This window comes from Mangifera indica, chromosome 8 (assembly GCF_011075055.1).
Source record: "Mangifera indica cultivar Alphonso chromosome 8, CATAS_Mindica_2.1, whole genome shotgun sequence".
Classification (NCBI taxonomy): Eukaryota; Viridiplantae; Streptophyta; class Magnoliopsida; order Sapindales; family Anacardiaceae; genus Mangifera; species Mangifera indica.
In genome coordinates this window covers 7,756,361-7,781,801 of record NC_058144.1, presented here as the reverse complement: position 1 = coordinate 7,781,801, position 25,441 = coordinate 7,756,361, and the positions used below count along the sequence as shown (strand labels likewise).

At 34.8% G+C, this 25,441-nt stretch overlaps 6 protein-coding genes across 13 annotated transcripts; 3 read left to right on the top strand and 3 right to left on the bottom strand.

Annotated features, from left to right (window-relative positions):
• The first annotated feature begins 3,028 nt into the window (after positions 1–3,028).
• Positions 3,029–7,186, top strand: LOC123222580 (DDB1- and CUL4-associated factor 13-like). 2 transcript variants are annotated; one of them, XM_044645425.1, is made up of 16 exons: positions 3,030–3,383; positions 3,460–3,571; positions 3,678–3,705; positions 3,829–3,927; positions 4,091–4,160; positions 4,255–4,289; positions 4,402–4,476; positions 4,566–4,661; positions 4,770–4,833; positions 4,959–5,012; positions 5,144–5,229; positions 5,322–5,382; positions 5,472–5,536; positions 5,758–5,863; positions 6,216–6,304; positions 6,735–7,186. In XM_044645425.1, exons 1-16 carry the CDS (start codon positions 3,228–3,230, stop codon positions 6,895–6,897), a joined length of 1,359 nt encoding a protein of 452 aa, XP_044501360.1. In that variant the 5' UTR covers positions 3,030–3,227; the 3' UTR covers positions 6,898–7,186. The 2 variants fall into 2 exon arrangements, with proteins under 2 accessions (XP_044501362.1, XP_044501360.1); XM_044645427.1 differs by lacking the exon at positions 3,829–3,927 and having other exon boundaries at positions 3,029–3,383.
• Positions 7,187–7,632: 446 nt separating this feature from the next.
• Positions 7,633–12,358, bottom strand: LOC123222873 (nuclear cap-binding protein subunit 2). 3 transcript variants are annotated; one of them, XM_044645879.1, is made up of 9 exons: positions 12,174–12,358; positions 10,734–10,768; positions 10,428–10,651; positions 9,960–10,098; positions 9,834–9,867; positions 9,235–9,345; positions 8,458–8,514; positions 8,240–8,346; positions 7,633–7,960 (listed from the first exon to the last, which is right to left on the bottom strand). In XM_044645879.1, the coding sequence occupies exons 2-9, from the start codon at positions 10,749–10,751 to the stop codon at positions 7,886–7,888; spliced, it is 765 nt and encodes a 254-aa protein (XP_044501814.1). In that variant the 5' UTR covers positions 10,752–10,768; positions 12,174–12,358; the 3' UTR covers positions 7,633–7,885. The 3 variants fall into 3 exon arrangements, with proteins under 3 accessions (XP_044501814.1, XP_044501811.1, XP_044501812.1); XM_044645876.1 differs by having other exon boundaries at positions 10,734–10,848; positions 12,174–12,350; XM_044645877.1 differs by having other exon boundaries at positions 10,734–10,821; positions 12,174–12,350.
• A 243-nt stretch (positions 12,359–12,601) lies between these two features.
• On the top strand, positions 12,602–15,495 carry LOC123222875 (protein NUCLEAR FUSION DEFECTIVE 6, mitochondrial). 5 transcript variants are annotated; one of them, XM_044645883.1, is made up of 4 exons: positions 12,603–12,892; positions 13,016–13,137; positions 14,423–14,469; positions 15,277–15,495. In XM_044645883.1, the coding sequence occupies exons 1-3, from the start codon at positions 12,744–12,746 to the stop codon at positions 14,440–14,442; spliced, it is 291 nt and encodes a 96-aa protein (XP_044501818.1). In that variant the 5' UTR covers positions 12,603–12,743; the 3' UTR covers positions 14,443–14,469; positions 15,277–15,495. The 5 variants fall into 5 exon arrangements, with proteins under 5 accessions (XP_044501816.1, XP_044501818.1, XP_044501817.1 ...); XM_044645881.1 differs by lacking the exons at positions 14,423–14,469; positions 15,277–15,495 and adding an exon at positions 13,764–14,032 and having other exon boundaries at positions 12,602–12,892; XM_044645882.1 differs by lacking the exon at positions 15,277–15,495 and having other exon boundaries at positions 14,423–14,753.
• Positions 15,496–15,662: 167 nt separating this feature from the next.
• Positions 15,663–17,056, bottom strand: LOC123222874 (uncharacterized protein At4g28440-like). Its single transcript, XM_044645880.1, has 2 exons — positions 16,714–17,056; positions 15,663–16,075 (listed from the first exon to the last, which is right to left on the bottom strand). The coding sequence occupies exons 1-2, from the start codon at positions 16,958–16,960 to the stop codon at positions 15,891–15,893; spliced, it is 432 nt and encodes a 143-aa protein (XP_044501815.1). The 5' UTR covers positions 16,961–17,056; the 3' UTR covers positions 15,663–15,890.
• Positions 17,057–18,318: 1,262 nt separating this feature from the next.
• On the bottom strand, positions 18,319–20,823 carry LOC123223126 (reticulon-like protein B17). Its single transcript, XM_044646215.1, has 8 exons — positions 20,182–20,823; positions 19,920–20,073; positions 19,747–19,821; positions 19,518–19,659; positions 19,354–19,423; positions 19,168–19,233; positions 18,958–19,080; positions 18,319–18,622 (listed from the first exon to the last, which is right to left on the bottom strand). The coding sequence occupies exons 1-8, from the start codon at positions 20,603–20,605 to the stop codon at positions 18,486–18,488; spliced, it is 1,191 nt and encodes a 396-aa protein (XP_044502150.1). The 5' UTR covers positions 20,606–20,823; the 3' UTR covers positions 18,319–18,485.
• Positions 20,824–24,141: 3,318 nt separating this feature from the next.
• On the top strand, positions 24,142–25,441 carry LOC123222542 (ethylene-responsive transcription factor 4-like). Its single transcript, XM_044645383.1, has one exon. It carries the CDS (start codon positions 24,541–24,543, stop codon positions 25,186–25,188), a length of 648 nt encoding a protein of 215 aa, XP_044501318.1. The 5' UTR covers positions 24,142–24,540; the 3' UTR covers positions 25,189–25,441.

Below are 25,441 nucleotides of genomic sequence, written 5' to 3'. Positions count from 1 at the left end.
GTTGCTCTCGTCTCTATCATGATGTAAAAATATTACAACAGAGATGTTGGCTCTTCGAGCATCCATCTTATTAGGTGGGGTTGCATTACGTTTGTAGGGTATAATATCGACTGTTGATGATCAATACAAGAACTGTTAGGGGCAGCCACCTTTTCTGATTGGTGGTAAGACTTGAAGTTTATGCAAGATGATCTGACCGCCATACTGGGTTGTGTTAGAACGATAGAAGGAGCATGAGTATAGGTAGGCGACAGCTCGAACGAGAAGTGTTGTAATATCTGACAAAAGGCCATTTTAGCTTCAAGCTTTGCAAAGTTTTGCCCAATGCACATTTTTGGTCCATAACCAAAAGGGAAGTACGAGACTTGATCTTTGGACGTTTTGTTAATAACTTAAGGAATTCCATTGCATTTTCCCCATTGCTCAATATTCCTATGGACAAAGTGCAATGGCATAAACAATTCTACTCCTACCTGTAAGCGGAAATCTCCTAGTTTGGTTGGTCTCAGAACTGTAGTTGGCGGATAAAACGTAAGAACCTCAAGCAGGATCAAACACAGCTTACAATTAACAGGAACAATTTATATTTATCTTAAATGAAAGTTGAAGGATGAATTAGCAACACCAACAAGCTTCAAGTGGTTCAAGTCACCAAAAGTTGGTTTGTTTTTCCCTTGTAAGACCCATCTGGCTCTCTCTTGCCAATTGATATGCATGCTCAACACAATCATAGCCCATGTTAACAAATTGGCTATGGTCTCCTGACCAGAAAAGTAAAATAGTCTGCATTTCACAAGCACGTCCTCTATTGTCATATCGACATTTGAAAACTGGTCTCTTGAAGCTCATTGAGATTAGACTATAACAACAGTCCGAGTAAATCCTCTTCGTCACTACTGTTTCCTATCAGTGTAGCCTTCTCTCTTTTCTCTATCGTACCTTTTAATATGGTTCAAACTTCTGTATATATTTGTCTCTTTCTTTTGTTTACTTTTGCGGGAAGAAACCTGCAGAAATAAGATTGAGAACGAAAACCTTGTTAATGGAAGTTGTCCACAAAGCCGGAAAAAGTTTAATGCTCCACTGAACCTGTGAAGGGAGAAAGATAGAATGTACCTTAACAGTGGGAAATTCTCGTAAGCCAGAGACTTTATAAAAAGTCTCCCTTGTTCCTTTTGGAGTAAGAATATCAGTCTCCCCTCTTCGAAACTGCTGCCAAAAGCTGCTCTTGATATAACATAGCATCCCTAGTAAAGTTCTAAACTCTAAAGATACATCCAATTTTTTTACAAAAACCTCCCAACTCAGTTACTAATTTGTCCAACTTCTTAATCAGTTCTTCACAACAGGTAGAAAAAGCAGGCAACATTTGCCAATAGTAGCACCAAATGGGAATCAGAATCAAGATTGAAGAAATAGAAAGATTAATTAAGACGTTGAGACTAGGAGCCTTTAGCTTTTCCATATGGAAGGCAGGAATCTTTCTGTGTTTGGACCATATATGACCCTCATAATGTATAACTTTTCTGGTTAGTCAATTATTTTCCCAGCTTTAAAAACTACATGGAATTACAACACAGAAACCTTTATTAAGTACAATTTAAGTTAGCTTCCAACGCAGGAGGATTTTCAAATGAATGGTAGTTTTTCATCATATTGTGTAAGAAATTGCATGATAATTTTGTTTAGTTTTCAAGAGGAGCATCAAAGAAAGCAAGCACTTACTGTAGGAGATGGCCATCTACACAAGTCTCTTGTTAATTTGGTGTGCAACCATCCGGAGAATTTTGATAGTACATTAAAGACCCCTTTTTCCCTCTTCCAATTCTTGGAATTTCAGAATTCCTTGGCAAGTTAAAAAGCTTTTGGAAATAATAATGTTAGATTTTAAAAACTACGGAAGGGTATAATCAATTTTATATTTTTTAATATTATTAATAAAATAATTATTTTATTTTTGTGTATTTTTAATGAAAATTAAACTATAGATAATGTTTGAAATTTTCAATTATTGTAAGAGTGTTTCTAAAATTGAATTAAAATTTAAGTGAAAAATAATCCTTTGACCTAATTTTAATAAGAATTAAGATTTTTTTCATTTTAATGTTATTATTAAAGTATAAAAATTAAAATAATTATATTAATGTTTCAATTAAAAAAAGATGGATGGTAAATGAAGTATTTTTTGGCCCTTTGTGGTTAAATGGATAACTCTAAGAAATAGTAACTACATGTAAATCAAATTTTACAAATGGCCAAGGGGCTATTTTCCACCCAAAGTATGCTGCATACTCAAGTTTCTCCCCTTTAACTTTGAAAATTTCAAATACCCACCCATAAGCTGTTAAAATTAACAGTTTAAAGAGTAAAATCGTTATTTTATCTAGAATATTAAATAAATTAAAATTTAATCTAATTTCCCCTCCTAACCCCTACAAACTAACTATTTCTCCGTAGGCCAAGTTTTGAAAAATAGCATTCCCCCCTAAGGTTTAGTTTCAATTTTTGACGTTATCGTCGATGACGAAGCTTTCCCGATGCACCACTATGCTCCGACAACCTTTCTTCTCTTCTTTGGAATGTTGATCGACTCAGATCTAGGGTCGTCTTCGTTTGAAAAGTTGAAGAGCTTCATCGGGAGATGAAGCTCTTTGTCTTCCAAGACGAAGACGACTCTAAATCTAGGCTGATCGGCATTCCAAAAGAGAGAAGAGAGGTCGTTGGAACACAGTGGTATGTTAGGAAAACTTCGTTGTCAATGATGACACCGGATTTGAGGTCAGAGATTGAAAACTAAACCTTAAGGGGGAGAATGCTATTTTTTAAAACTTAGTTTAGAGGGAAATAGTTAATTTTTAGGAGTTAAGGGAGAAAAAAAGATAAAATTTTAAGGAATTAGGGTTCTGTTAAATTTAATTATTTATAAATAAGTATTTAAAATTTTTAAAATAGAGGGGAAAACTTGAGAATGCCTATACTTTGGTGGGAAATAGCCCTTTGGCCTTTACAAATGCGACTCGAACACACTGTTTCATATGCATTTGCATAAAATATAATAAAATTTATTAATCGTCTTCCTAGGTTTTACGTACTCCCTGTGGAAAGCTGAAACAGGGTTTTTCATTCTTCTCTTTGAAAGCTGAAACATACATACTCTTTATAATTCCTCTCTATATTCTCAAAATTTTCGTATTAAACCCTAATAGCCTAATAAAACATATTAAAAGATGAAGGTGAAAGTAATTTCACGTTCCGCTGATGAATTTACTCGGGAACGAAGCCAAGATCTCCAGAGGGTCTATCATAATTACGATCCTACTCTTCGACCCCAGGAGAAGGCGGTGGAATACGTCAGAGCTCTTAATGCAGCTAAATTAGAGAAGGTAAACTGCGGTAGACTGGATTGAAGTGTGTACATTTTTTTCCGACGGTTAATTTAATTAATTTCTTCTTCTTTAGATTTTTGCGCGGCCGTTTATTGGAGCAATGGATGGTCATAGAGATGGAGTATCGTGCATGGCCAAGAACCCCAATTATTTGAAAGGATTGTTTTCTGGCTCTATGGATGGAGGTACTTTTTACTAATTTTGTTCTTGTTTGATTTTCTTTTTTCGAGTTGGTTTTGTGATTAGTATAACTTTTTCTTGCATATTTTTTTTTGGTCTGTCTATTTTCAGATATTCGTCTTTGGGATATAGCTAACAGGTAAATGGAATGTTATGCTTAATTGGCACATTTTAGCTTTTATTGATCCATTGGGACCTAGGTCCTCATCTCTATTATTCATTAGAAATTTGATTATCTTGTTTGTAATGAAAAAATGAACAGAAAAACTGTTTGTCAATATCCTGGTCACCAAGGTGCTGTACGCGGTTTGACAGTGTCAACAGATGGCCGAATTCTAGTATCATGTGGAACTGATTCCACGTAAGAAACAACTTGTATTGTTATCATGGATCATATGGTTTTTGAAAATTATAAGTGATCTGATTGTTCTATTGAGATTCAGTTTCTGAACTTGAAACATATCTGCTTTGAAGATTCACCTACATTGCATACACTTTTCAAGATTTGACTGTCTTTTATTCAGTGTCAGGCTCTGGAATGTTCCTGTTGCTAATCTTACAGAGTCAGATGATTCATCTGATAATTCAGCAGAGGTAATTCTTTCTTGATATTGTTCTTTGCTAAGGCAATGAGTGAATTTTAAATCTGCTTCTAACTCTCCAATCAAATCGCAAATGAAATTTGCAGCCTTTGGCCGTTTATGTTTGGAAGAATGCATTCTGGTAAGGGTAATAACTTCTGAAAGATGTTAAATTTTTTTATGTATGTTCATTTTTATGCAGGAAATTTCCATAGGTCTTTTGTCATTTGTGACCCACTTTTTTCTCTTTTCAGGGCGGTTGATCATCAGTGGGATGGAGATCTCTTTGCCACATCTGGCGCTCAAGTTGACATATGGAATCACAATAGGTCTCATCTTAAGTTGTGTTTGACTAGATTTTTATGTATGTAATTAAACAAGTCAAAATATGTAACGACAAAATATGCACTGTAATCAGGTCTCAGCCGGTCAACAGCTTTCAGTGGGGAACAGAGACAGTTATATCTGTTAGGTTTAATCCTGGAGAACCAAATGTTTTAGCAACGACAGCTAGGTATGCTTGGATATGTAGTTTGATTGATAGATCTTGAATTTGTATTCTGATACATAATCCAAGTGGTATGTGATTCATTGAATTCATTAATTTCCCTCTGTTTTGTAGTGATCGCAGCATAGTGTTATATGATTTGCGCATGTCATCCCCGGCAAGGAAAGTTATCATGAGGGTAATCTTATCTCTCCCATTTTTGAATGTTGATAAATTTATATAGTCAAATCACATATATAGTATATGCTGCCGGGTAAGATTTTGATTTTCTTTCTCTTTTTAATTTGTGTCTTCACTTAACAGACAAAATGCAATTCAATCTCTTGGAATCCCATGGAGCCGATGAACTTCACAGCTGTAAGCACAACAATTGAAGCTTATTTTCTTTGAATTAGTTACCTGGACACACACACACACATGTATTTATGGTACTTGTGTTTCCTTCTACTTTTAAGAATTGTCACCATTCTGATTCCATGATAATATAGGCAAATGAGGATTGCAATTGCTATAGCTATGATGCTAGAAAGTTGGATGAAGCAAAATATGTACACATGGGTCATGAATCTGCTGTGTAAGTTGGGATATGCGTGTCTTTTGAGCTTTTATACCTCAACTGATTAGCTTTTAACATCATTGTTGAATTGATTTTTTTTTCTTTTCTAGGATGGATATTGACTACTCGCCAACTGGTCGAGAATTTGTTACTGGATCTTATGATAGAACTGTAAGTTGTCTTGAATTTGCTTATATTTCATCTTTTACCATGTTTGGTTGATGATAGATTTACTATTTAATTGAACTTTATTTTTACAGATTAGAATTTTCCAGTATAATGGTGGTCGAAGCCGGGAAATCTATCATACTAAGAGAATGCAAAGGTTTTTGCATAGTGACTTTATCTATCTTAGTTTTTATGTTTTGGTTGAAAATTAGTTCCATTACTATTTATGGTTAGCTTCCACAGGCAAACCTGTGTTTCTGTTCAGACATGCTACCAGAAGTGCTTGAGCCTTTTTATGCTACATTGCATGTAATATATACTGTTTTCATCAAGTTTGTCTTTTCTGACTACAGTCTTTTTTTTTTTTAAAATGTTCAGGGTGTTCTGTGTGAAGTTCAGCTGTGATGCCAGTTATGTTATATCTGGAAGTGATGATACCAACCTTAGGCTTTGGAAGGCCAAAGCATCAGAACAATTGGGAGTTGTAAGAATCTTTCTTCCTTTCTATCACTTGGAAAACTGAAGGCTATCCTGTTCTACTATTCTAAGCCATGATGGTACGAATTTGATATTTATTTGTATGCATGGTCTCTTAACAATTGATACTGATATCCTAAATATATTATGTTAGTCAATAGCAAAAGAAAATAATATTTATGAAACTGATAGCTTGAAAAAATAAATAAGATGCACAAATACTGAAATCCCATTGAAAGATTTTTTTTTTTCCTCCAAGACATTGATATTCATGGCCATTTTAGCTGATTTTTCATTTACATTGTTTAAATTTTCTTCATGGCTTCCTAATGCTAAACTTGAGCCAATCAAATCTACAGCTTCACCCAAGGGAAAGGAGAAAGCATGATTATCATGAGGCTATCAAGAATCGTTACAAGCACCTTCCTGAGATCAAGCGCATAGTCAGGTGAGATGGGCTGCAAACATTCTATTCTTGTACGTTTATGGTATTGTTGGGGTGTGGAAGTTATTATGATAGTGAGAGGTACCTCTTTAGGGTGCTCAGCGCCAATACAAACACAATCATTTAAATGTATAGAGTTTTTTGGGTCGTTAATGAACCCTTTTTCTGCTTGACCTAATCTAAACGTGTCTATCATGAGTTATGTTTGATTAGAGGTTAGTTCATGTTCCTTTAAAGACGTGCCTGTGTAGCTTTCAGTCCCTCAGGATTACCTCCCAAATTATTTAGCATCTATTTGGCCTTTGTGCAAGTTTCTGATATACCACAATTTGCATTAACAATTTCTTAGACTGTTTTATTGTCTAATCAAATTAGGTGGGCAACTAAATTGTATACTTAACTAATATTCTGGCTCCTATGATTGCTTGTGCAGGCATAGGCACCTGCCAAAACCAATATACAAGGCGGCTGCCCTAAGACGCACAATGATTGAAGCTGAGAGAAGAAAAGCAGAAAGAAGGAAAGCACACAGTGCCCCAGGAAGCATTGTAAATGAGCAATTGCGTAAAAAGAGAATCATCAAAGAAGTTGAATGATTTCTCTGGATTTTATGCTGGTGCATGATCCGGTGTCATGCAAATTTCTCACTGATGTAAACGTTGGTTCTAGGGTATGGTTTGCTGAGTTTAGCGATTCCCCTGTAGCCATTTTCCTATGTCCTACAGGTCACGTGACACAATGAAGCACAAGATCCTTTCATTTAACAGTTTTGACAGACCAAGTAATTTTCGATTTATATAATTTCTTTTCCTGTAAACCAGCGTTGATTCATAACGACATTGATATTTTATTTCTAATTTTAAATTATCTAATCATATTATAATATTTTATTTTTTGTACATAAATTATTATATTATTTGTGCACAAAGGAAAGCAAGGGTTAGGTTCGCTTTAGAGTTTTATCCTTTTTCAGAAAATGCAACACCGTGTGAAACTTTGAAAGATTGATACAGACGACAGATAGTTTGTGGATAGCATCCGAGACAATTCTGTTCATATAGTCAATTATTCGAGCAAAAATAATCTGTGAAAGAGAACTTAGAATGATAGTATATATAAGTTGTTTTCAAATTCAAGCTTGAAGGGTGAGTCACATTTTGTCATGATTCCATCATCTAAAAGTTCTTCACCTAAATTACCCTGCTTGCTAATGTAGAGAATCTTGTAAGCAATGATACAAACGCATGTTTACTTTACACCTAGAGCTACCTAACAGGTTGGATGACCAGAACGGATCTAATCCAAATGCATGTTGAAAGGAACACATAAAATTGAAGTCTATATCTCAATACTCGAGTGAGAAGTCTCAAATTTATGATAATTGACGCCTTTGTTTGAAAAATCTAGGTATGATACTGTCAGTTTCTCCCAATAATAGCCCAATATAGAAACTAAGCTTATCAAACAAATATCCACTGCTTTAAAGTTGTTGCAAGAACACTGTATGATCCTCCCATATTTGTGCAGCATGAATTGTTTTCCATCCAGCTGCTGGTGTGCCAACAGAAAATACCATTAGAACCATTAAGCCCGCCGCTTCCGATCATCATCCTCCTCATCATCAGAGTCACCGCTCTCCCGGAAACGTGGATTCTTCTCCTGTGCATTGAAAGAAATGTCAAACTATACACAATGATAATATGCCGTACATTCTTTGCGAAAAAGCAAAATATAGGATCTTGTATTCTCTCTCACCATCTCACAAATACACTAAAGTGAAGTATATATTTTCATTCTTCTCTATTCTGCTGACCAATACTTAAACCTAGACTAGTGCCTATATCATAAATAGCACAATGGAGGCATATACCCATAATACAGCTAAAAACAGTACAAAAGTTCAGATTAAAGAGAGGTAGTAAAGCATTGAACAAATACCGGTCTTGAGTCATGTTCAGAATTTCTTCTAGATTCATGGTCTGAGCTTCTCCTTGAGTTCTCATGTGCATGACGATCTTCTTCACGGTGTCGCTTTCGATGGTAATCTATTTTCACCGAAGCAGCAATCAAGTAAGATTTCTATAGTTCCACGCAAAGAATAATAATATTCAAACAAGTAAAATTGAATTAGGATACAAGGAAGTAAAGGGAGGTACCTCTGCTATGCCTATGAGACCCATGACCATGACCATGACCTCCACCATGTCTACCATCTGCAAAAATAAAATAGATACTAAAGGAAACTCAAACAAGTCTAACCAACTCTTTGCATACATGTTTACACGATTAAGAAAGGTTAGATGGCTCTTAAAATGCTGAACTTCCATTTCTAAATTTTAGTTTTATCTTCTAACTTCTTGAACTTCCAGTTCTCTATGATGTTGAACAAGTTTTACATTTTCAACTATGATTAAGTTTACGGAGAAAATGAATTAAGAAAAATGAAATGAAGGATAGCATGTTTACAAGAACACACATTTGCACCAAGTATGAAAAACTTCCTAAGATCATTTTACTTCGCACAGACATCCAAGTCACTAGAAAGAGTACAGAAAATATTCCGAATAGAAATATGACTATATTCCAGAAACTCTTTGTCCTCAAATTAGTGTTTCACAATGTGGCAATATATTACATATCCCAAAGTTATGTTTTCGGCTTAACAATTCCAATATGTCAACCTTTGACTGATGCTTCTAAATCTATAGTTGGGCCAGGCAGGACTATATTTTGTCAGGCTCAGAACATTGATTAGTTATGAGACAGGCTAAATGGGCCAATTTAACATATACCCAAGACTAGCCTACTTCAGTAGAAATTGAAAAAGAGTATATGAGTCAAACAAGGGAGTGATTACAGCAAACAAGCAACTAGCTAACAACATTCAAAGTCTAAAAATTAAAGTTCTACATATAAGAGCTGTCAAAACTTACAATGATGGGGCATAACCGGTTGGAAAGAGTTCAATGAACCAGTACCATAATCAACAAGCTGCCTTTGTGCTTCCAACTCTCTTTGAACTAACTTTCCATAACCTCCTCTGCGTATAACATGTTAAGGAAGCAGAAAACTGAAAGAGCATTCAAATTTTCAACTAGAAACAATAGTCAAGGGGGTGTAAAGGCATCAAATTACTTTGAGAGAGCAAATGGAGAACAAAGCTCCAAAAGGATGTTCATACATAAATGCAGGGGAAAATGCAACAAAGTATCATGAGGAACATGACAAGTTACTTAATCATTAATGCACAAAGACACATAAGAAACCAATTAATACATTAGAAATCTTGATATCATGAATAACTGCATCAAACCCTGGCCTAATATAATAGTATATTGGGAAGAAAGCATAAAAAATATTCAAGTGAAATCATATGCTCATCTAAAGCTGGAAGAATGAGAGTATCTTGACTCAACAACTAAATAGACAAAGTTACTGAGGAAACACAATTGTTTGCGGAAACACAAAGAAAGCATTCACCAAATTCAGGTGATATGTTAGACATAGTTAAAATATGTCAGCAAAAGGATATCAGGATCGTAGTCTGTACGATATTCATCCCGAACCTGCACATGAACAAGAATACATAAAGAATCAAATTAAATCAACCACAGAGGCAGACCACACACAATAAATAGTGGCAGGCTCCATAACTCACCTGGCCACCACTTCGACCACGACCCCATTGTCTTCCTTCTTGAAATCCCCAATCAAAATCCACTCGAATAGGGCGGTCATCAAGAATTGTTCCACTTATATATTTGACACAATCCTCAGTATCTTCTCTAGAGTAGTATCTGAGACACAGTTATAAAAATATTAGATTTGGAACATTTAATAAATAATAAACTGCTTTCTACTACACCAGCATCCATAACCCTACCTTCAGAGAGAATAATTATCAGTAAATCAAAATTCCATAAAGCAAACCCCAAAGTTCTCTAGACATAGTTTACAAAATAGATCCATCAATTCATTCAGGTTAAAATTGCCATTTAATGTTTGTATATTGTCCTACTTACTAGGGCATACATATAAAAGAAACAATAAAACAAGTAACTATTTAACATATAAAAGAAAACAAATCACTAACCTAACTGAAAGAAATAACGAAGAAGAGACTTACAAGACAAAACAAAAGCCACAAGGTGTTTTGCTGTTCTTGTCCAAACCCATAATTATCTTCTTAATTTCTCCAGCTCGTGAAAAAAGCTCATAGATTTGCTCTTCTGTAGTATAAAACGACATGTTTCCGACATAAACAGTTGTTGATGCCTGCAACGTATGCTCAAATTCCTCTTGTGTCCCAGGAAACCTTCTGTCACGATACGCTGAAAGCTTTGTTTGATCCTATAAAAGAAAACAAAGAACTATAATACGTTCAAAACCCAGTTGAATTTTTTCAATGTAAAACAATTAGAGTTGATATTACCTTGAAAAGAGAAGCCATTGAAGTGGAGTGAGTAGCTGAAGAGAACAAATGTCAGGTCAGACTTCAGAGTTTTTGTTTACTTAAGGATCTGTTTGGTAAGAGTAAACATTATAACCTGGAAATAAAGTTTTATAACAGTGATGAATAAGGTATCCTTTTACAACAACAATTATTCATAATCCAATAAAATTTGATAAAAAATACCTAAATTTTCAGCAACTATCAAATACATTATATTATGATTTGTAATATCTAGTCTAGGCAAGAATTAATATCTAGTCTATTAGTCTAGACTAGGCCTGTCAATCAGGCTTATTGAACTAGATCTGGCTTGTTCAAGTTAAGTTTGGGTCCATTCGAGCCTCAAAATTTTTGTTAAGCCCAATTCATTAAATTAAATCAGGCTTCAGGCCAGATTATATAACTTTCAAAAATTACAAAAATATCCTTCCAATTTTAAAAACCTATAAAAACACTCCACTAAATAAAAAATAAACAATTCAAACATCCATAAACTACAATTATTATTCATATCTAATCTGAAAACTTGGACCGCCATATTTGTGAAACTTAAAATCAATAATATATTACAAATGGTTACATAACACTACAATTATTAATTATCTCTAATCTAGAAATTCAAAATGGCTTTGTATGATATATCTTTCTTCTCATCAGTTGCTATAAATTAATGTCAAACTGAACTAAGACTTAACACTAAAATGTGCTCAGGCATTGGGCCAAACTTATCAAAATTATCAGTGGTAACACAAAAAGTAAGCTTGCACAGTAACAAGTTGATTGATGGAGACTCGCAATAGATGCTCAAACAAAACAAACGATAGTTGTCCCTTATCAGAAATATGAATGCTTTATCCTTTCAATTTTTTATTCTAGCCACTAAAATTTTACAAAACTTCAACAACCGAAAGGATTGGGGATTCATTATATAAATCCAGTCACGTTGTCTCATTCTTTCATTATATAGAGTCATATGAACATGATTTATGGACAATTTGCAGATTCTAAATCTGATCACCTCATAAAAACCACCCAAACCCAAATTGTCCATTGCCCATATGCCAACTGCTACGTGTAAATCCCCTTTTCTATATCAAAAATTTTCTTTTCCAGAAATGATGGTTCTTCATCCAACAAGCAAACCCTACTTCACCTAAATCAAATTCCATAACTGGAGATTTCTCATATAACATTTTCCACAAATTATCACTCTGATTAGGCACTGAAATGTCTAGAACAATCCATTTAAACACAAGATTTTTATATCATAAGAAAATTAATTAATGAATAATCTAGAAATGGCATTAAATCTCTCCAAAGTCTGATGAAAAAGATTAAAAGATAGAAAACCCTACCTCTGAAATGAACAATTTGTGACAGAGTTAGGTAAAAAGGAAAAGTAAAAGATAAAAACCATACCTCTGAAAACGTTCTCTTCTAAAACGAGGTTGAAGATGGATTGTTGTTTGGCCGTCGACGAGCAATGGTTCAGAGTCGTTGGCCGGCAGGGGCTTTGTCTTCTAAAGCGAATACTGGGTAATATTTTCAGTGAATATATCACTGCTGCAGTCTTTATGTACAAATGGTATGTTTGGGAAACAGCGTAAAACAATCTTACACTTGATGTATAGTCATATCTTGTATCAGGAATAGTCTAACAATAATATATATTATAGTCCTTATCGGGCTCCAGGCTTGGACAATCTATATTCAAGTCCGAGCCCCAAAATACTTTTGGGCAAAATTTTGCCCAGGCCCGAGATTTGTTCAGTCCGAATATTTTTTTCCAGCTGGGCCTATCCGGCCTAATTAAGAGTCATAGTCTAGATTCTAGGCAATAATAGAGAGTTACACTCAACTTTGCCAGTACTAGCCGTGACTCCAAGCACTCCGCAGGGTTTTAGCTCACTCCAGAAAACCGAAAACCTTCGCAACACAATTTCGTTTCAGTAAAAAATTTGTTTTATTTGCTAATTTCTGACAACGACGATGCCCTCGTTCTCCGCCGCCAGATCCATTTTCCGATCATGCTCGGTCCGCAACGCCGCGGCTAAGTTAGGTTCTCAAGCCAAAACCAAAGCGACTCGTTCTCCCTTTGGTGTCTCCGCTAATAAACCCCTATCTCTTGGAACTCTGAGGTTAGTAGTAACTTCTCACAATTTCTCTTTCATGTGAAACAAAAAGGCACAAGTGAAGAATACAGATGGTTATTGTTTATTTTTAATTGAAATTAATGTAATGTATCGATTTGGAAATGAAAGGAGCCCTGTTCAAACGAGCTTTTGCGTGGAATCGATGCTGCCATATCATACTGCCACTGCTTCGGCTTTGATGACATCAATGCTCTCTATTTCTCGTCGCAGTTACGGCTGGCTTCCTGAAGGTACTTCCACCTCGCTGTGTTACAGAATCGTTGCTTTTTGTTGAGCTGATTTATTGACTGTGTGTTGGTGCAACTCTGTGTGAATTTTTGAGAAACTAGATACATTGGATTGAATTTTCAGGTGGATGAATGAGATTTTGAAATGGCATATTTGTTATTTTTCATTAAGTAGAAGGTGATATTGGTTGCTTGTACTTTGTAGGCTGCCTAACTTTCGCTTTTTCATTCTTGAAATAGGTATCTAGGACCATCTTGAATGAAGTTCTTTTTGTCCTTTTAATTTTCCGGTAAGTTAGTGGCGTGGTGTTTGTTAAATTTTGGCCTAATAAAGCCTTCATCACATCTTTAAGAAAATGAATTAGACTGCAAGTGTAACTGCCTTATCACAAACTAGTTTGACTTCATGTGTAGATTTCTTTATTTCCTGTTCAATTTCCTTTGGATTCCAGATTTTCATGGATGGAAATGTTAGGCCATGGCCTACTAGCTTAGCTTGAAGCCATACACTCTTGTCCTACCTCATCTCTATTGTTAAGTTTATATTCTTAAAATAAGTCCATCTTCCATTCTTTTTCTCCCATATTGTTTTGATAAGAAGGTGCATACTCCTCTTTTTCATGCTGTAGGCCAAAAAAAGACTAGATCAAGATCAAGATGCAAAGATGGATGGCTTGGATTTGTTCATGTTTTCAAGCATTTAAGCCATTAGGGACTGACCTTGATAATATATTAGGGAGTACTGTTGTTATTTCAATGTAACAGTCAGAGCCGATGTTGAATAAAAGACAGCTTATTTATTTTAAAAGATAGAATATTGATATGTTGGGAGTAGTTTAAAGGATCTGTTATTAACCTTGACATAATGAACTCTGCAGATGCCTTTTTTTTGGATGAATTTTCTTTTGCATGTGATAATGATTAACTTTTCTTTTCCCTTATAATAAAGCTAATAATATGCTTAAGAGCATCTCAAATCATGATAAAAACTAACTAAAGATGATCTAAATGGACAAGTTGGTGAGATAGGTTTAAGTGTTTTCATTGTTTATCAGTTGTTATGATGAATCATGTATTTGTTTCCCTCTGTAATGTCATTTATGAATATATTTCATTTTGGTAACTTTAATTGTTATTCATGTTTCTGTGGCTGTAATTGAACTATTATTCAGTCAAGAGTCACTGACTGTCCATGTTTAATTGTAAACATTTTCTTGATTGAAGTTGATTTGAGAATAGGATCTTTGTGATCATTAAGGTAGCATACTGATAATTTGTATATAATCAGCTTGCAATGATGATGTGTGATGAATCTTCAGAGGATTCAAGCAAGTTGTAAGTACAAAATTCTGCATTTTAAGGCAGTGATTACTGATAATTAGAAGTTTGCAATCATCGACAGAAGAGAAAGTTGGATTTCTGTACTTACAAAACTAGATGATGAATTAGTTGACTCTTGTCTCAATTTTTAATTAGTTCTTAGACATTTAAAACAATATGTATTGCTAATTTTTTAAATTAAGCTCTTTTAATTTATTATTTCGTTTTGGATTATGAATTCTGATATTTTGTATTGAATAAGCTTGTACTGTTTGATGAATGTTCAGTGGGTTCAAAAATGTTTTGTTTTGTTTTGTTAAAAAGATTTGCCTTTTAAAGAGAAGTGTTTGTATTAAATAAAAATGAGAAGAATTTACCAAGATAATTGCTGAAAAATTTGCAATTTATAGTTTCTATTTATTTTCATTTCTCTGCTTTAGCAGAGGTAATCGGATTTTGCTGCAAAAATGATTTGAAAACTGGTTTAATTTTTATTTTTACTTTTCTGGTTTTATATTTACGCTAGGCTTGCTACATTTTTCATCCTAACAGTTATAAATTTAAGTCGGCATTTTGTTCCCATTTCTTCACGGCCACAGGGGTATATACATGGTGATCCCATTTGTTCCGTGTTAGTCAATTTAGCTTTTCTTCTTTTTAATTATTCCCTCTCCCTGTCTTTCTCTTTGCCTTTTCCTTATCTTGGTTCTAGAAATTATGAAATTTTTGTCCTGCCATCAAGATGTTCTACTAAACATTCGGCATTCAGTTCATGTGCAGTTTCACTTACTCTATTTCTAATTGCATCTTTTGTTTGCTTAGGACTGTAATATCCTCTACTTGTTCGCAATTGCATCTGGAGGAGAGACCGTGTTGAACCTTCTCGCCAAATTGAGTGTATTAGATATTTTAACTGCATGAATTGCTTGTATTCCTGCCAATATTTGCATCAGGTTTAGTTGTAACCGATTAGCTGAATCTTGAAGCTTACAGGTATATGCAACCTTTATTGTTTAAGCAAAAGAATAAGGCTTTCCCTCATTTGTATTTCATTAGCAACACATACATAAAATAGCAGCCGTCTTTTATTTGCGTTTCACATCTAGGCCCAGCAAAGTAGAACATCAAGTAATTTGGAATCGAAAGAGACGCATACTATGCAGACAGATAATATGAGGAAACAAGAATAAGAATCAGAGATTCTTCACTTAGTAATAAAAATAAGAAGATAGCATTAACTGATCTGTTTCAAACCACATCTGATTCCCAATCTGACACTTAAATTACTTGCGTTCATCATATCAATATTAAGGCTGAAACAACATCTTCAGCAAGTTCTTTGTACCACATTAAAACTGAACCCCTCTTAACAGGAGGACAAAAATCAAACCTTCAGTAATGCTAACCTAAAAATATTCACTTCCAAATAACAACAATCACTCAACGTTAACTAGCTCATACTCAACCAAGGAGAGATTGTTATTCTCTTTAACCTCAAAGCTAGCAGGTTCAGTAACTTCGATACGTCCCCATTTGTCAACTGCAAGCCTCATCGACCCCTTGAACATGTCAATCTTTGCATTTCGCAGAATCACAGTCGCATCCGGTGTCATAATATCAACTGCATTAGAAAAAGATTATCAACACCATAACATTGTACAAACAGCCAACAAACAACAATTATGCAAGGCCACTACAAGTAATTAAAACAACAAAACAAATGACTTTTAGCAGTACCCAAGCTTTAGCTTCCAATGATGAGAGTTTTCACTAAAATAATTATGTAACGCAACATAAGCTGAGAAGATGCAATCAATCTTGCAGGTAAGAAACTTCACTAAATTCATATATCTAGAGTATTGAATATCATGATAGAATTGCTTGTCCCAACATAGTTAATTAGATTACATTAACAGAACCACAATTTTTTTGCCTCAATATAAACTAAAGAAAGCACGATAGTTTTAACATTTTTGCCTATCTTAATAGCCATTCACAAAACTACATAAAAATGTTAACTTTAGTATTTGATATTCCTAAAACACATCATCTGGCAAAGATTTTTGAACTTTATATTTCTTTGCTTTTTGCTTGCCATTAAAAAAAAAAAAAATTATTAGCCTTTAAAAACAATACATTACAAACAGAAACAAACAAAGCAAGAAAACAATCCCCAGATTAATTAATTCGCACAAAAATCAAATCTTTAAAATCGCAATTACTACACTGCAAATACATCATCACAAAGGGAAAGTGTACCTTGGTCGTTACGGGCAGTGAAGTAAATGGAACCAGTCTCATCGCCGACCAGACACTCAGCGATGCGCGGGGGTCGAGAAGGCTGAGAGAGAGCAGACACTGATCTAGAACCACGCAGCTTGTTGACGGATACGGGTTTCGATGAGACCACTTTCACGGTAAGCGTGTGGCCACTGGTACCTGGCTTCAGCTGATCAACCTGTACGAACACTGGCTTTCTCTTCGTTGTGGCACCCGCTGTAGCCATCGCAATTGATTGCCTTAGGTTTGGATTTTGCCTTATGGAGAATTGAAACGCCTAAAAGTACGAGGACGAAAATGAAGAGAAGTTGCTTTAGGGTTTTGTAATGTCGGCTTGACTATGTCAAACGACTTTTGTACACGTGTCTGTAGGTCATTGGCTTCGAAGTCACCAGCGATGAGCTGTGCATGTTCATGTTTTGGTTCTAATAAACTGATAATATTATGCCTATAAGTTTTTATGTATAGATAAGGATGTATTATCATATAATTTAATAATTAAAAATAAAATAATATTTAATTATATTATCATATATTATTATATAAATTATTTATATAATTTTTTTAATAAATAAAATACATCAAATTTTCAGTTAATCGACACCATGACAATTAATAATGGTTAATGATATTTAACCCAAGAAAATTACAAATAATTTAGATTTCAATAATAATAATAATATAAATTTTTAATAGTATTTATTTTAAGGAGGTTAAAGGTTATTTTAATAATTTAATTTTATTATTTATATTATTTAATTTTATTTATAAGTAATATAATATTTTAATATTTTTTTATGAATAATGTTATGTACATAATTTTTATGCATAAATAATAATATATTATTATTTGATTAAATAATTAAATATTAAAGATAAAATAATAATTAATCATATGACGATATATTATTATTTGTATACAAAATTGTATATATAGTATTATTGATATTTTATTATCAATAGTAATGTAACAGATAATATAAGGAGTAATATGACTTAGATATTAAAAGATTATCAAATTAATTTTGATTTTAATATATGTATTTTTTATTTATTAATTTTTTTAAAACAAAAATAATTTCATTTTCAATTAATATAACAAATAACATAAAAATATTTTAAAATAATTATACCTAAAGATATTTAAATAAAAGAATATACTAATATTCTTTTATTACCTCTAACTAAATATATTTATTATTTATACTTGTTAATTTTTATCAAATTTTATAAAACATAATAATAATTTATATATAGTAATTTATTTTCTAGATAATCTTCTAATTTTTGTAATAAAACATTCTTTAAACTAAAAACTGATTTATTTCACATAGTTTATTAACTAACAGTAAATTTGGTATAAATTTAAGTAAAATGATGATATGTTATTATGTGAATAAATTATTAATATATTATCAAATTAATTTTAATTAAAGATAAAATAATCTTTAATCATATAATAATACATTATTGTTTGTTCTAATTATTCCTGTGTATAATTTTTTATTTTTTTCAACTTCAAATCGTGTTTGGATTTCAAAAGTGAACCAGAAAGAAAATGAGAGGGGAACAGACAAACACCCAGAAAACAAACAGAAAAATTATTATACTTAAACAAGGGTGATTCAATGTAATGTTACACCAGAGCAAGTGCTAAGCTAACTTTGGGGAAAATACAATGCCCCATCTGTCTTTTTAATGAACATCTTATTAATGAACATCTTATTGGCGTTAGAAATTCATAGAGAAACCTAGTTCTGGACATCCCTAACTTCTGCCACCACCAATGCTTGTTGCTGCTCTTGCTCCTCTTCTATTGTTTTCGCATCTTCCAGTTTTGGCACTAGATGTTCCCGGCAGTATCGGAGTATTACCAAAGAGATAAATGCTGCACACCATACTCATAAGAGATTACACTACTAATCAGGGAGATCATGAGCCTGATAATATTATATCATATATGTGAAGTATCTTTCACTTGTGAAGTGTAATTACAACAGCAATTTCCTGGGGGAATTGTAGGTATACCAATTCCTTTTTGGTCCAAACTGCTAGTTGCAGCATAATTTCACATGAGTTATTTTAGGTTTTCAAGAATCTTCAAAAACTGTTTCACATCTCTATGATCAATCAGTAGCCCAAATTGGTAACAAAGTGTGAAAAGTGGCACAAGAATGCAACACAACCATGAATCGCAGGTTGGTGATAAAGTGTAATTGTTACCTGTTAAAATACGGGTTTTTACAGTAGACAGATTCCAGAAAGCCATGATCGCTGATGATGCCACAATCTTCTTGTGAGAACAGGCTCCCCATGCTTCGAGTATGTAAGACTTCATGTTATCAACTGCAACAACCAGAATTCAATAATTTACTAAATCTTATAGAGACACTAGCTAACTTTTGTAAGTACATGGCTGAGTGTAATACAGACCTTTCTGTTTTATCCTATCAGAATAGCATGCGAAAAATTTTGGGACAGTGAAACTGATAAAAAACCCTGCTCAAATTGCCACCAACAATAACAAACATTTGCATCAGCCGCTAATAATATTGGCTTACTTCTCATAAACTTTGACCGCAAATTATGAGATGGGTATTACGATTGCAGTGATCATACCAAGAGCAAAAAGCCTCCGCATCGTTATAATATGGCCACACTCAGCACCAAGAAGCAAAAATGGAACTACCTGTAACAAGAAGCATTACAAAGCTCATATAAGAAGCAAAACTACAAGCATGGTTTAGAGTCTTCAAACGCATGACCAGTAATATTGTTCTCACTTTGAGGGTCGTTGATGGCTCTCCTGAGAAAAGCTCTCTTGTCTTTGAAATGACAAGGTTTGTGGCCGGAAGAATGACTCTACCGAATCTCAAAATGTCCTCTTCTTTCAGCTTAAACTCACGCTTCTTTTCATCATTGTTTCTGTAAATTTCCCAATTCTAAAAGTCAGAAGAAAAATAAAAGAGAATGAATGGGAACCTAACATGATAAGACAAAAAGGATTTGTACCTTTGCAAGATTGAATTTGAGAAGAATGATCCGCCCAAGAACAGTAGCCCAAGTTGAGAAATCGCCGGTAAGATGCTTTAAATCAAGGAATAGGGAAATTCAGATATCTAATTGATCGAAACGCAAACAGACTGAAATATGGAATGACAGTAGAAAGAATAAGAAACGCACACCTAAAGTTGACTCCTTTGTTGAAACAAGAAGACAAGAAACATAAACATCCAAGGCCAAACCAAAGGCTAGACTTTGCAACGTCTCTCCACATGATCAAATCAACAAACACATGCCCGATTCGATCAAGATTCCCATGACCACCAACATCCATTTCTAAATCCAGCTTGCCATCAAAGCAATCATAAATCAACCCCCAAAAAAATTTGAAGTACACAAAAAATAAATGAAATAAAAACCAATCAAAGAATCACCCACACATACTTGGAGATAAACTCGAAGAAGGAACACAAGGGACCAAACTAAGCCTCTCTTTCTTTGACCGCACGCTATGCCTCCTTTTTCTTAGTTTACCAAATTCATCCACTAACCCAATATCTCTCTCTTCTCTCATTATCTCAATCTCTGGTCTTCTCTTTAGCCTCCGGTTATTCCTTGGAGATCCACAACCCGAAATGCCCATTTGAGCTCCTCTTGTTTTGTATCTTCTACGAGATCCAATTGACTCCAGAGCTACCTCCTCAGGCGCATCAAGCCGAAGCGCTAAACGGGTTCTTGATTTTCTGAGTGGAGAAGGTGAGAGTAAGAGTAATTCTTGGAGAGGAAGAGAGGAAGATACCGAAGAGGTTTTTTTGGGAGAAGGAGATATGCGATCTACCGAAAGATGTTGCGGTTCTTCAGAACTCATTCTTGCAAGGCGCTAGGCTGATTTGGTAACCAAACTGAACTTAACTGATTAAAGACAGAGGATTTGAGAGGATTCTGCGTTCTTGAAATATATTCTATTATGGCATTAGGATTTTTTAAGAAATTTGCTGGCTTCAAATGAATTGAGTTAAGAAGGGATTTGGCTGTTGAAGGAAACTAATAAAAATGGTAGGAGCCGTTAGAGAGAGCAAAGGATTCTTTTGTGGAGTTTGAATTTTTTTTGGCGGTGGTGACAGTGGGCTTCGGGCACTGAACCGCAATCAACGGTAAGAAAGTGTAAGCCGTTTGATTCGTGCCTTTGGTGGGCCTTGAATAGTATAGTCGGAACTTGAAATGCGATATGGGCTTTAGATGATTTAATAAATCAATAACCCTGGAATTTCAGTTAAATAAAAAAGCAAGAAAAATAAATTATATCAAGCAATATTAATATACAAATTTATTTATATAAATTAATATAATAATATTTAATTGAAAATTTTTGAAATGAGAAAAAAATATAATATATTTAATCACAAATTGACATCTCAATTTACATATATAAATTTATATAAATTATTTATTTATATAGTTTTATTCAATTTCATTTTTCCGAATCACAACTTTGTATCCCTTGAATGTGCTTACATATTATGTCTCTTATGTGCAATTCATGACTTTAACCTTTCCCACCCAAGGCTTAGTGAAATGACAAATTCTCATATGTTAATTTTCAAAGACCTAAATATTCATCATTCTATTAAATTTATTGTTAGAATTAAAAGTAAAAATATCAATTTACTAAAAATTTATCATATTTTCTCTTCTAAATTTAAAAAATCTAATAATTTCTTTTTACCTAAAGTTTAAAAGTGGTTATTTTTTCTTAGGATTTCTACTCTTCTCCAGTCAGTGGTCCACCTTTCTCACTCATCTCTCCTTTTCGGCTATCTCTCCCCCGTCAACCCTTCATAGCAAGAAGAACGATTTGTCTAGATGACAAACAAATCGTTCAGATAAATTATTTTCATCTAAATAATTCGTCATTATCCAAATGAAAATGAAGGACCATTGTCGTTGGACGATGCACAAATCATGGCTTTGATTTTTCATTACCTGCCTATTCCATACAGTTATATATGCATTATTTATTTTCTAAGTAGCTGCGCATTGATCTTTAAAATAAATTAATAATTTCAAGGTTTTGTTTCTTGACCTGAAGCTTCATAGCTCGTATCAAAATTGAGATGATTTCAGCCTCTCTGTCTGTACTCAGGTAAATGATGAATATTTTCCGCGAGCTTCAGACCCAACTCCGATAGAGTTAAAAACGCGTTAGATTGTATGCATGGGAGCACGCACAGCAGCAGTCAACAAAAATATTTTATTAGAAATTGAAAAACATATCATGTGGAAATAGGAAACAAAAGAACTACTAAACTGAATTATTATTACTAAATGAGTCTTATTTTAAGGGAGAGACTTGACCAGCTAAACAAGTTATAAACACGCGTCCCTTGGATCTTAAGAAACTCAAGCAATTAAGTAGCTAGCTGAGTAAGGAATGGAGGAGGGATTGCAACAAAGTTCCACTCATGATCATAATGGAAGTTTCTTTAACATTGAAGGAGTTAATGAAGTGATGATGAAAAATTTCAACAAAGATGATGACCGGCCCGTCATTTCGCTCACCCTAGGTGATCCGTCGGTTTTCCCGTGCATCCGAACCACGGCATTAGTGGAAAATGCTATTGTTGATGCTGTACGATCAGCTGAGTTCAATGGCTATGCTCCTATCCTTTGTATTCCTCCTGCACGAAGGTAATTAGGGGTAAAATTTCCTCCAGCAATAACGTTAGGTTAATGAAGTGAAATTTACTGGTAATATTAGCTCCTGGTAATTTAAGTGTGTGTGTGTGTCTGTGTGTATAATAACAGAGTCTCATCCATCACCATTCAGGGCAATTGCAGAATACCTTTCTCATGATCTTAATTCAAGTCAATAGTCAGCAGATGGTGTTTATGTCACAGTTGGCTGCACACAAGCAATTGAAATACTAATATCCGTCCTTGCTTACTAATTGAGTGAGCCAAGCTTGATTTTGAGATGGTCGTTCTTGATTAAAGAGGAGCTTGAATTGGTTCTTATTCGACCTTGAATCGAATCCACCACTATCTCCAATTACAAACCAACCTAAAGAAGTTCATTCAATAAGCTGACTAACTAATAAGTTAAAAACCTAATCCATTAAATCTAGATCTACCAAAGAACTTAATTAATTGAAACAAGTAAATGGAAATGGCCAGATTTCAACAAGTATCCACTCATGGTCATCAATTTCATCATGCGACTTTCAGTAACTTCGAAGGAGCTAATGAATCGATGATGGAAAATCTCAACAAAGATGATGACTGGCTTTCTCGTGCTTTCCAGCGGTAGCTGAACATGTTATTGCTGATGCAGTACGATCAGTTAGGTTCAATGGTTATGTTCCCACCCCTGGTATTCTTACTGCAAGAAGGTAATGAAATCTTATTTATACTTTAAGGTACAGTTATCTCTCAATGCACATAGAACATTCATGTTTATCTAAAATGGCAAATTAAAGTACATGCTAATTCTTCTTTTATTAAATGATGCTTTTCAATAGCAAATCTTTTTGTTTAGCGGCTTGCAGGCTGCAGCTAGCTTTTCATATATTCTTTAATGAGACGAGGGCATGGATCTTCCTCTGGATGGGCTACATATAAAGTTTGTAGTTGATTTGTACAGTACAGATACACTGTTTTGGCCTTGCAGAGAAAAGAAAAATACTTGTTAAATTATAAATTCTATGGAAAAGGACCCTCTTCCTAATGACCTAAAGATCCGTAGACACCTATTATTTAAAATAATAGATTGTTGGGATATATTTCTTTATTGATCACCAAATTTGTTTTGATTTGGAAACAATGTAACTTTCTCCATACTCCTAAGACCATATGCTTAAAAAAATAAAGAATTATTTAAACTATATTGATTTAAAAGCCCAACAGGGCTCTGGAGATGTAATGGGTGGTACGATTCCACTCACCGTCTTGTCAACATAAGCATCAACCTGATAAGACGTGTTGTCTATAAATTCTGTTATCTAGGCTGCCTTTTTTTTAGCCAAGAATCATAGAAAACTGCAACATTATATCTTAACACGTTTTCTTCCTTCTCCAATCACAAAGAGACTACTACTTTTCCGCATTAGAAGAGAATTCAAAAATCACGCGCACGAGAGATTGGATCACTTGCAATTAGGTGATTTCACCGAAACATCGCCGGGGGAGGCTTGCTTTAAGGACGCGTCAAACGCAAACAAGGACGCGTGTCATTACTTAAATGGTTGTTGAGCTTAGATGTCGGTCCAACAGAGCGATTCAAAAGGTATAAAACAGACAGACTCAGAGACGTAGATGTGGCGGATCATACTGACACATTTTAAGAATCCGCCGTTAGCTTATCTAATCCCCCTTACTCTGATGCCTCCTACGCACAAACTTAACAGAGGAGCGTGCAGAACACCTCACTTTGTGTAGGTATATGAGTTTGGAAAATATACGGCTAAGATAAGAAAGTGACTTCATTTTCTCAAACAAAGCGTGAAGTTGATACAAAAGTCAAGGGCGTGTATTAACGACCCCGTTAGGCAAAAGCTGGCACGCATCAGTAGCTCGCCGCTTGTCTCGACATTCTCGGGTGCCACGTGTCTTAGCAACGCTATCATATTGTCTCCTCTCTTTACTCGCTTGGGCGGCGCCAAGTCAAATCCCGCATTGACCGCACTCCCTTAATACACTCCCCTGTTCTCTATATAAAAACCAACCCAGCCTATCCTCTCTCCATTACAAATCGCAATACATAGTGTAACTCTAGTTAAAATCCCATCTATCTATTTACAGCCAACAATGGCACCCAAAGATAAAACAAATAATGGCGCAACTAAAAGGAGCTCTGGAAACACTGAGATGCATTACAGAGGAGTCAGGAAGAGGCCATGGGGCCGTTATGCCGCCGAGATCAGAGACCCTGGTAAGAAGAGTCGGGTCTGGCTCGGTACCTTTGATACCGCCGAGGATGCGGCGAGAGCGTACGACGCGGCAGCTCGTGAGTTTCGTGGCCCTAAGGCTAAAACCAACTTCCCTTTACCCAACGAAATTGCACCCGTCGTAAACAGAAACAATAGCAATCACCAGAGTCCTAGCCAGAGTAGTACGGTGGAGTCCTCAGAGCAAGAGATGGAGCGCGAAGTCACGCGCCATATTGGCGGTCGGAACGGGTATGTGGGTCGGTTTCCGTTTGTGTATCAGCAGCCGAGTGGTGTGGCACTGGGTGGGTGCGTGACCCACGCGCCTCCTGTTTTGTTTCTTGACACGTTGGTAAGGCCTGAAATGATGGGTCCGGTTTATCCACTTCGGTTTGAACCGATTGGGGTTAGTAGAGTTAGCGGTGGTGGGGTTCGGAGTGAGTCAGATTCATCATCGGCCGTCGATTGTAAGCCAAGAAGAGGTCTGAATCTTGATCTCAACCTGGCCCCACCAGTGGTGGATGCATGATGGATGAGTTTATAACCGTTGATTTTGAACAGATTTGTGGAAACATAAATTTTTAGTTGTTTGGTACTTATTTCTTCTTTTATCATGTTAAAATAGATGGTGGAACTAGAGAGTGATGAATGATGGAGCTGTTTAAATGATGTAAATAATAAGTTAGGTTCCTCTTTTTGCAGCTTAGAGAAGTTATTAAAGTTTCTCTATCCTGTTTTTGTTGTAACCTCTAGTGGCACTAAATATAATTTTCTATTTCCTA

Excerpts from the sequence above, each read along its gene's own strand:
- LOC123222875 (XM_044645881.1), top strand. The coding sequence starts at position 12,744 with ATGCCCTCGTTCTCCGCCGCCAGATCCATTTTCCGATCATGCTCGGTC. Across the intron at positions 12,893-13,015 it reads CTATCTCTTGGAACTCTGAG|GAGCCCTGTTCAAACGAGCT; the intron begins GTTAGTAGTAAC and ends TGGAAATGAAAG. Across the intron at positions 13,138-13,763 it reads TTACGGCTGGCTTCCTGAAG|GCCAAAAAAAGACTAGATCA; the intron begins GTACTTCCACCT and ends TTCATGCTGTAG.
- LOC123223126 (XM_044646215.1), bottom strand. The coding sequence starts at position 20,605 with ATGAGTTCTGAAGAACCGCAACATCTTTCGGTAGATCGCATATCTCCT. Across the intron at positions 19,234-19,353 it reads GCGGAGGCTTTTTGCTCTTG|GGTTTTTTATCAGTTTCACT; the intron begins GTATGATCACTG and ends CAATTTGAGCAG. Across the intron at positions 18,623-18,957 it reads AAAAACCCGTATTTTAACAG|CATTTATCTCTTTGGTAATA; the intron begins GTAACAATTACA and ends TATGGTGTGCAG.
- LOC123222580 (XM_044645425.1), top strand. The coding sequence starts at position 3,228 with ATGAAGGTGAAAGTAATTTCACGTTCCGCTGATGAATTTACTCGGGAA. Across the intron at positions 3,706-3,828 it reads CTTTGGGATATAGCTAACAG|AAAAACTGTTTGTCAATATC; the intron begins GTAAATGGAATG and ends AAAAATGAACAG. Across the intron at positions 5,864-6,215 it reads CATCAGAACAATTGGGAGTT|CTTCACCCAAGGGAAAGGAG; the intron begins GTAAGAATCTTT and ends TCAAATCTACAG.
- LOC123222874 (XM_044645880.1), bottom strand. The coding sequence starts at position 16,960 with ATGGCTACAGCGGGTGCCACAACGAAGAGAAAGCCAGTGTTCGTACAG. Across the intron at positions 16,076-16,713 it reads CACTGCCCGTAACGACCAAG|TTGATATTATGACACCGGAT; the intron begins GTACACTTTCCC and ends TTTCTAATGCAG.
- LOC123222542 (XM_044645383.1), top strand. The coding sequence starts at position 24,541 with ATGGCACCCAAAGATAAAACAAATAATGGCGCAACTAAAAGGAGCTCT.
- LOC123222873 (XM_044645879.1), bottom strand. Across the intron at positions 10,099-10,427 it reads TGTGGCTTTTGTTTTGTCTT|ATACTACTCTAGAGAAGATA; the intron begins GTAAGTCTCTTC and ends ACTGTGTCTCAG. Across the intron at positions 8,515-9,234 it reads ACCGGTTATGCCCCATCATT|ATGGTAGACATGGTGGAGGT; the intron begins GTAAGTTTTGAC and ends TTATTTTTGCAG.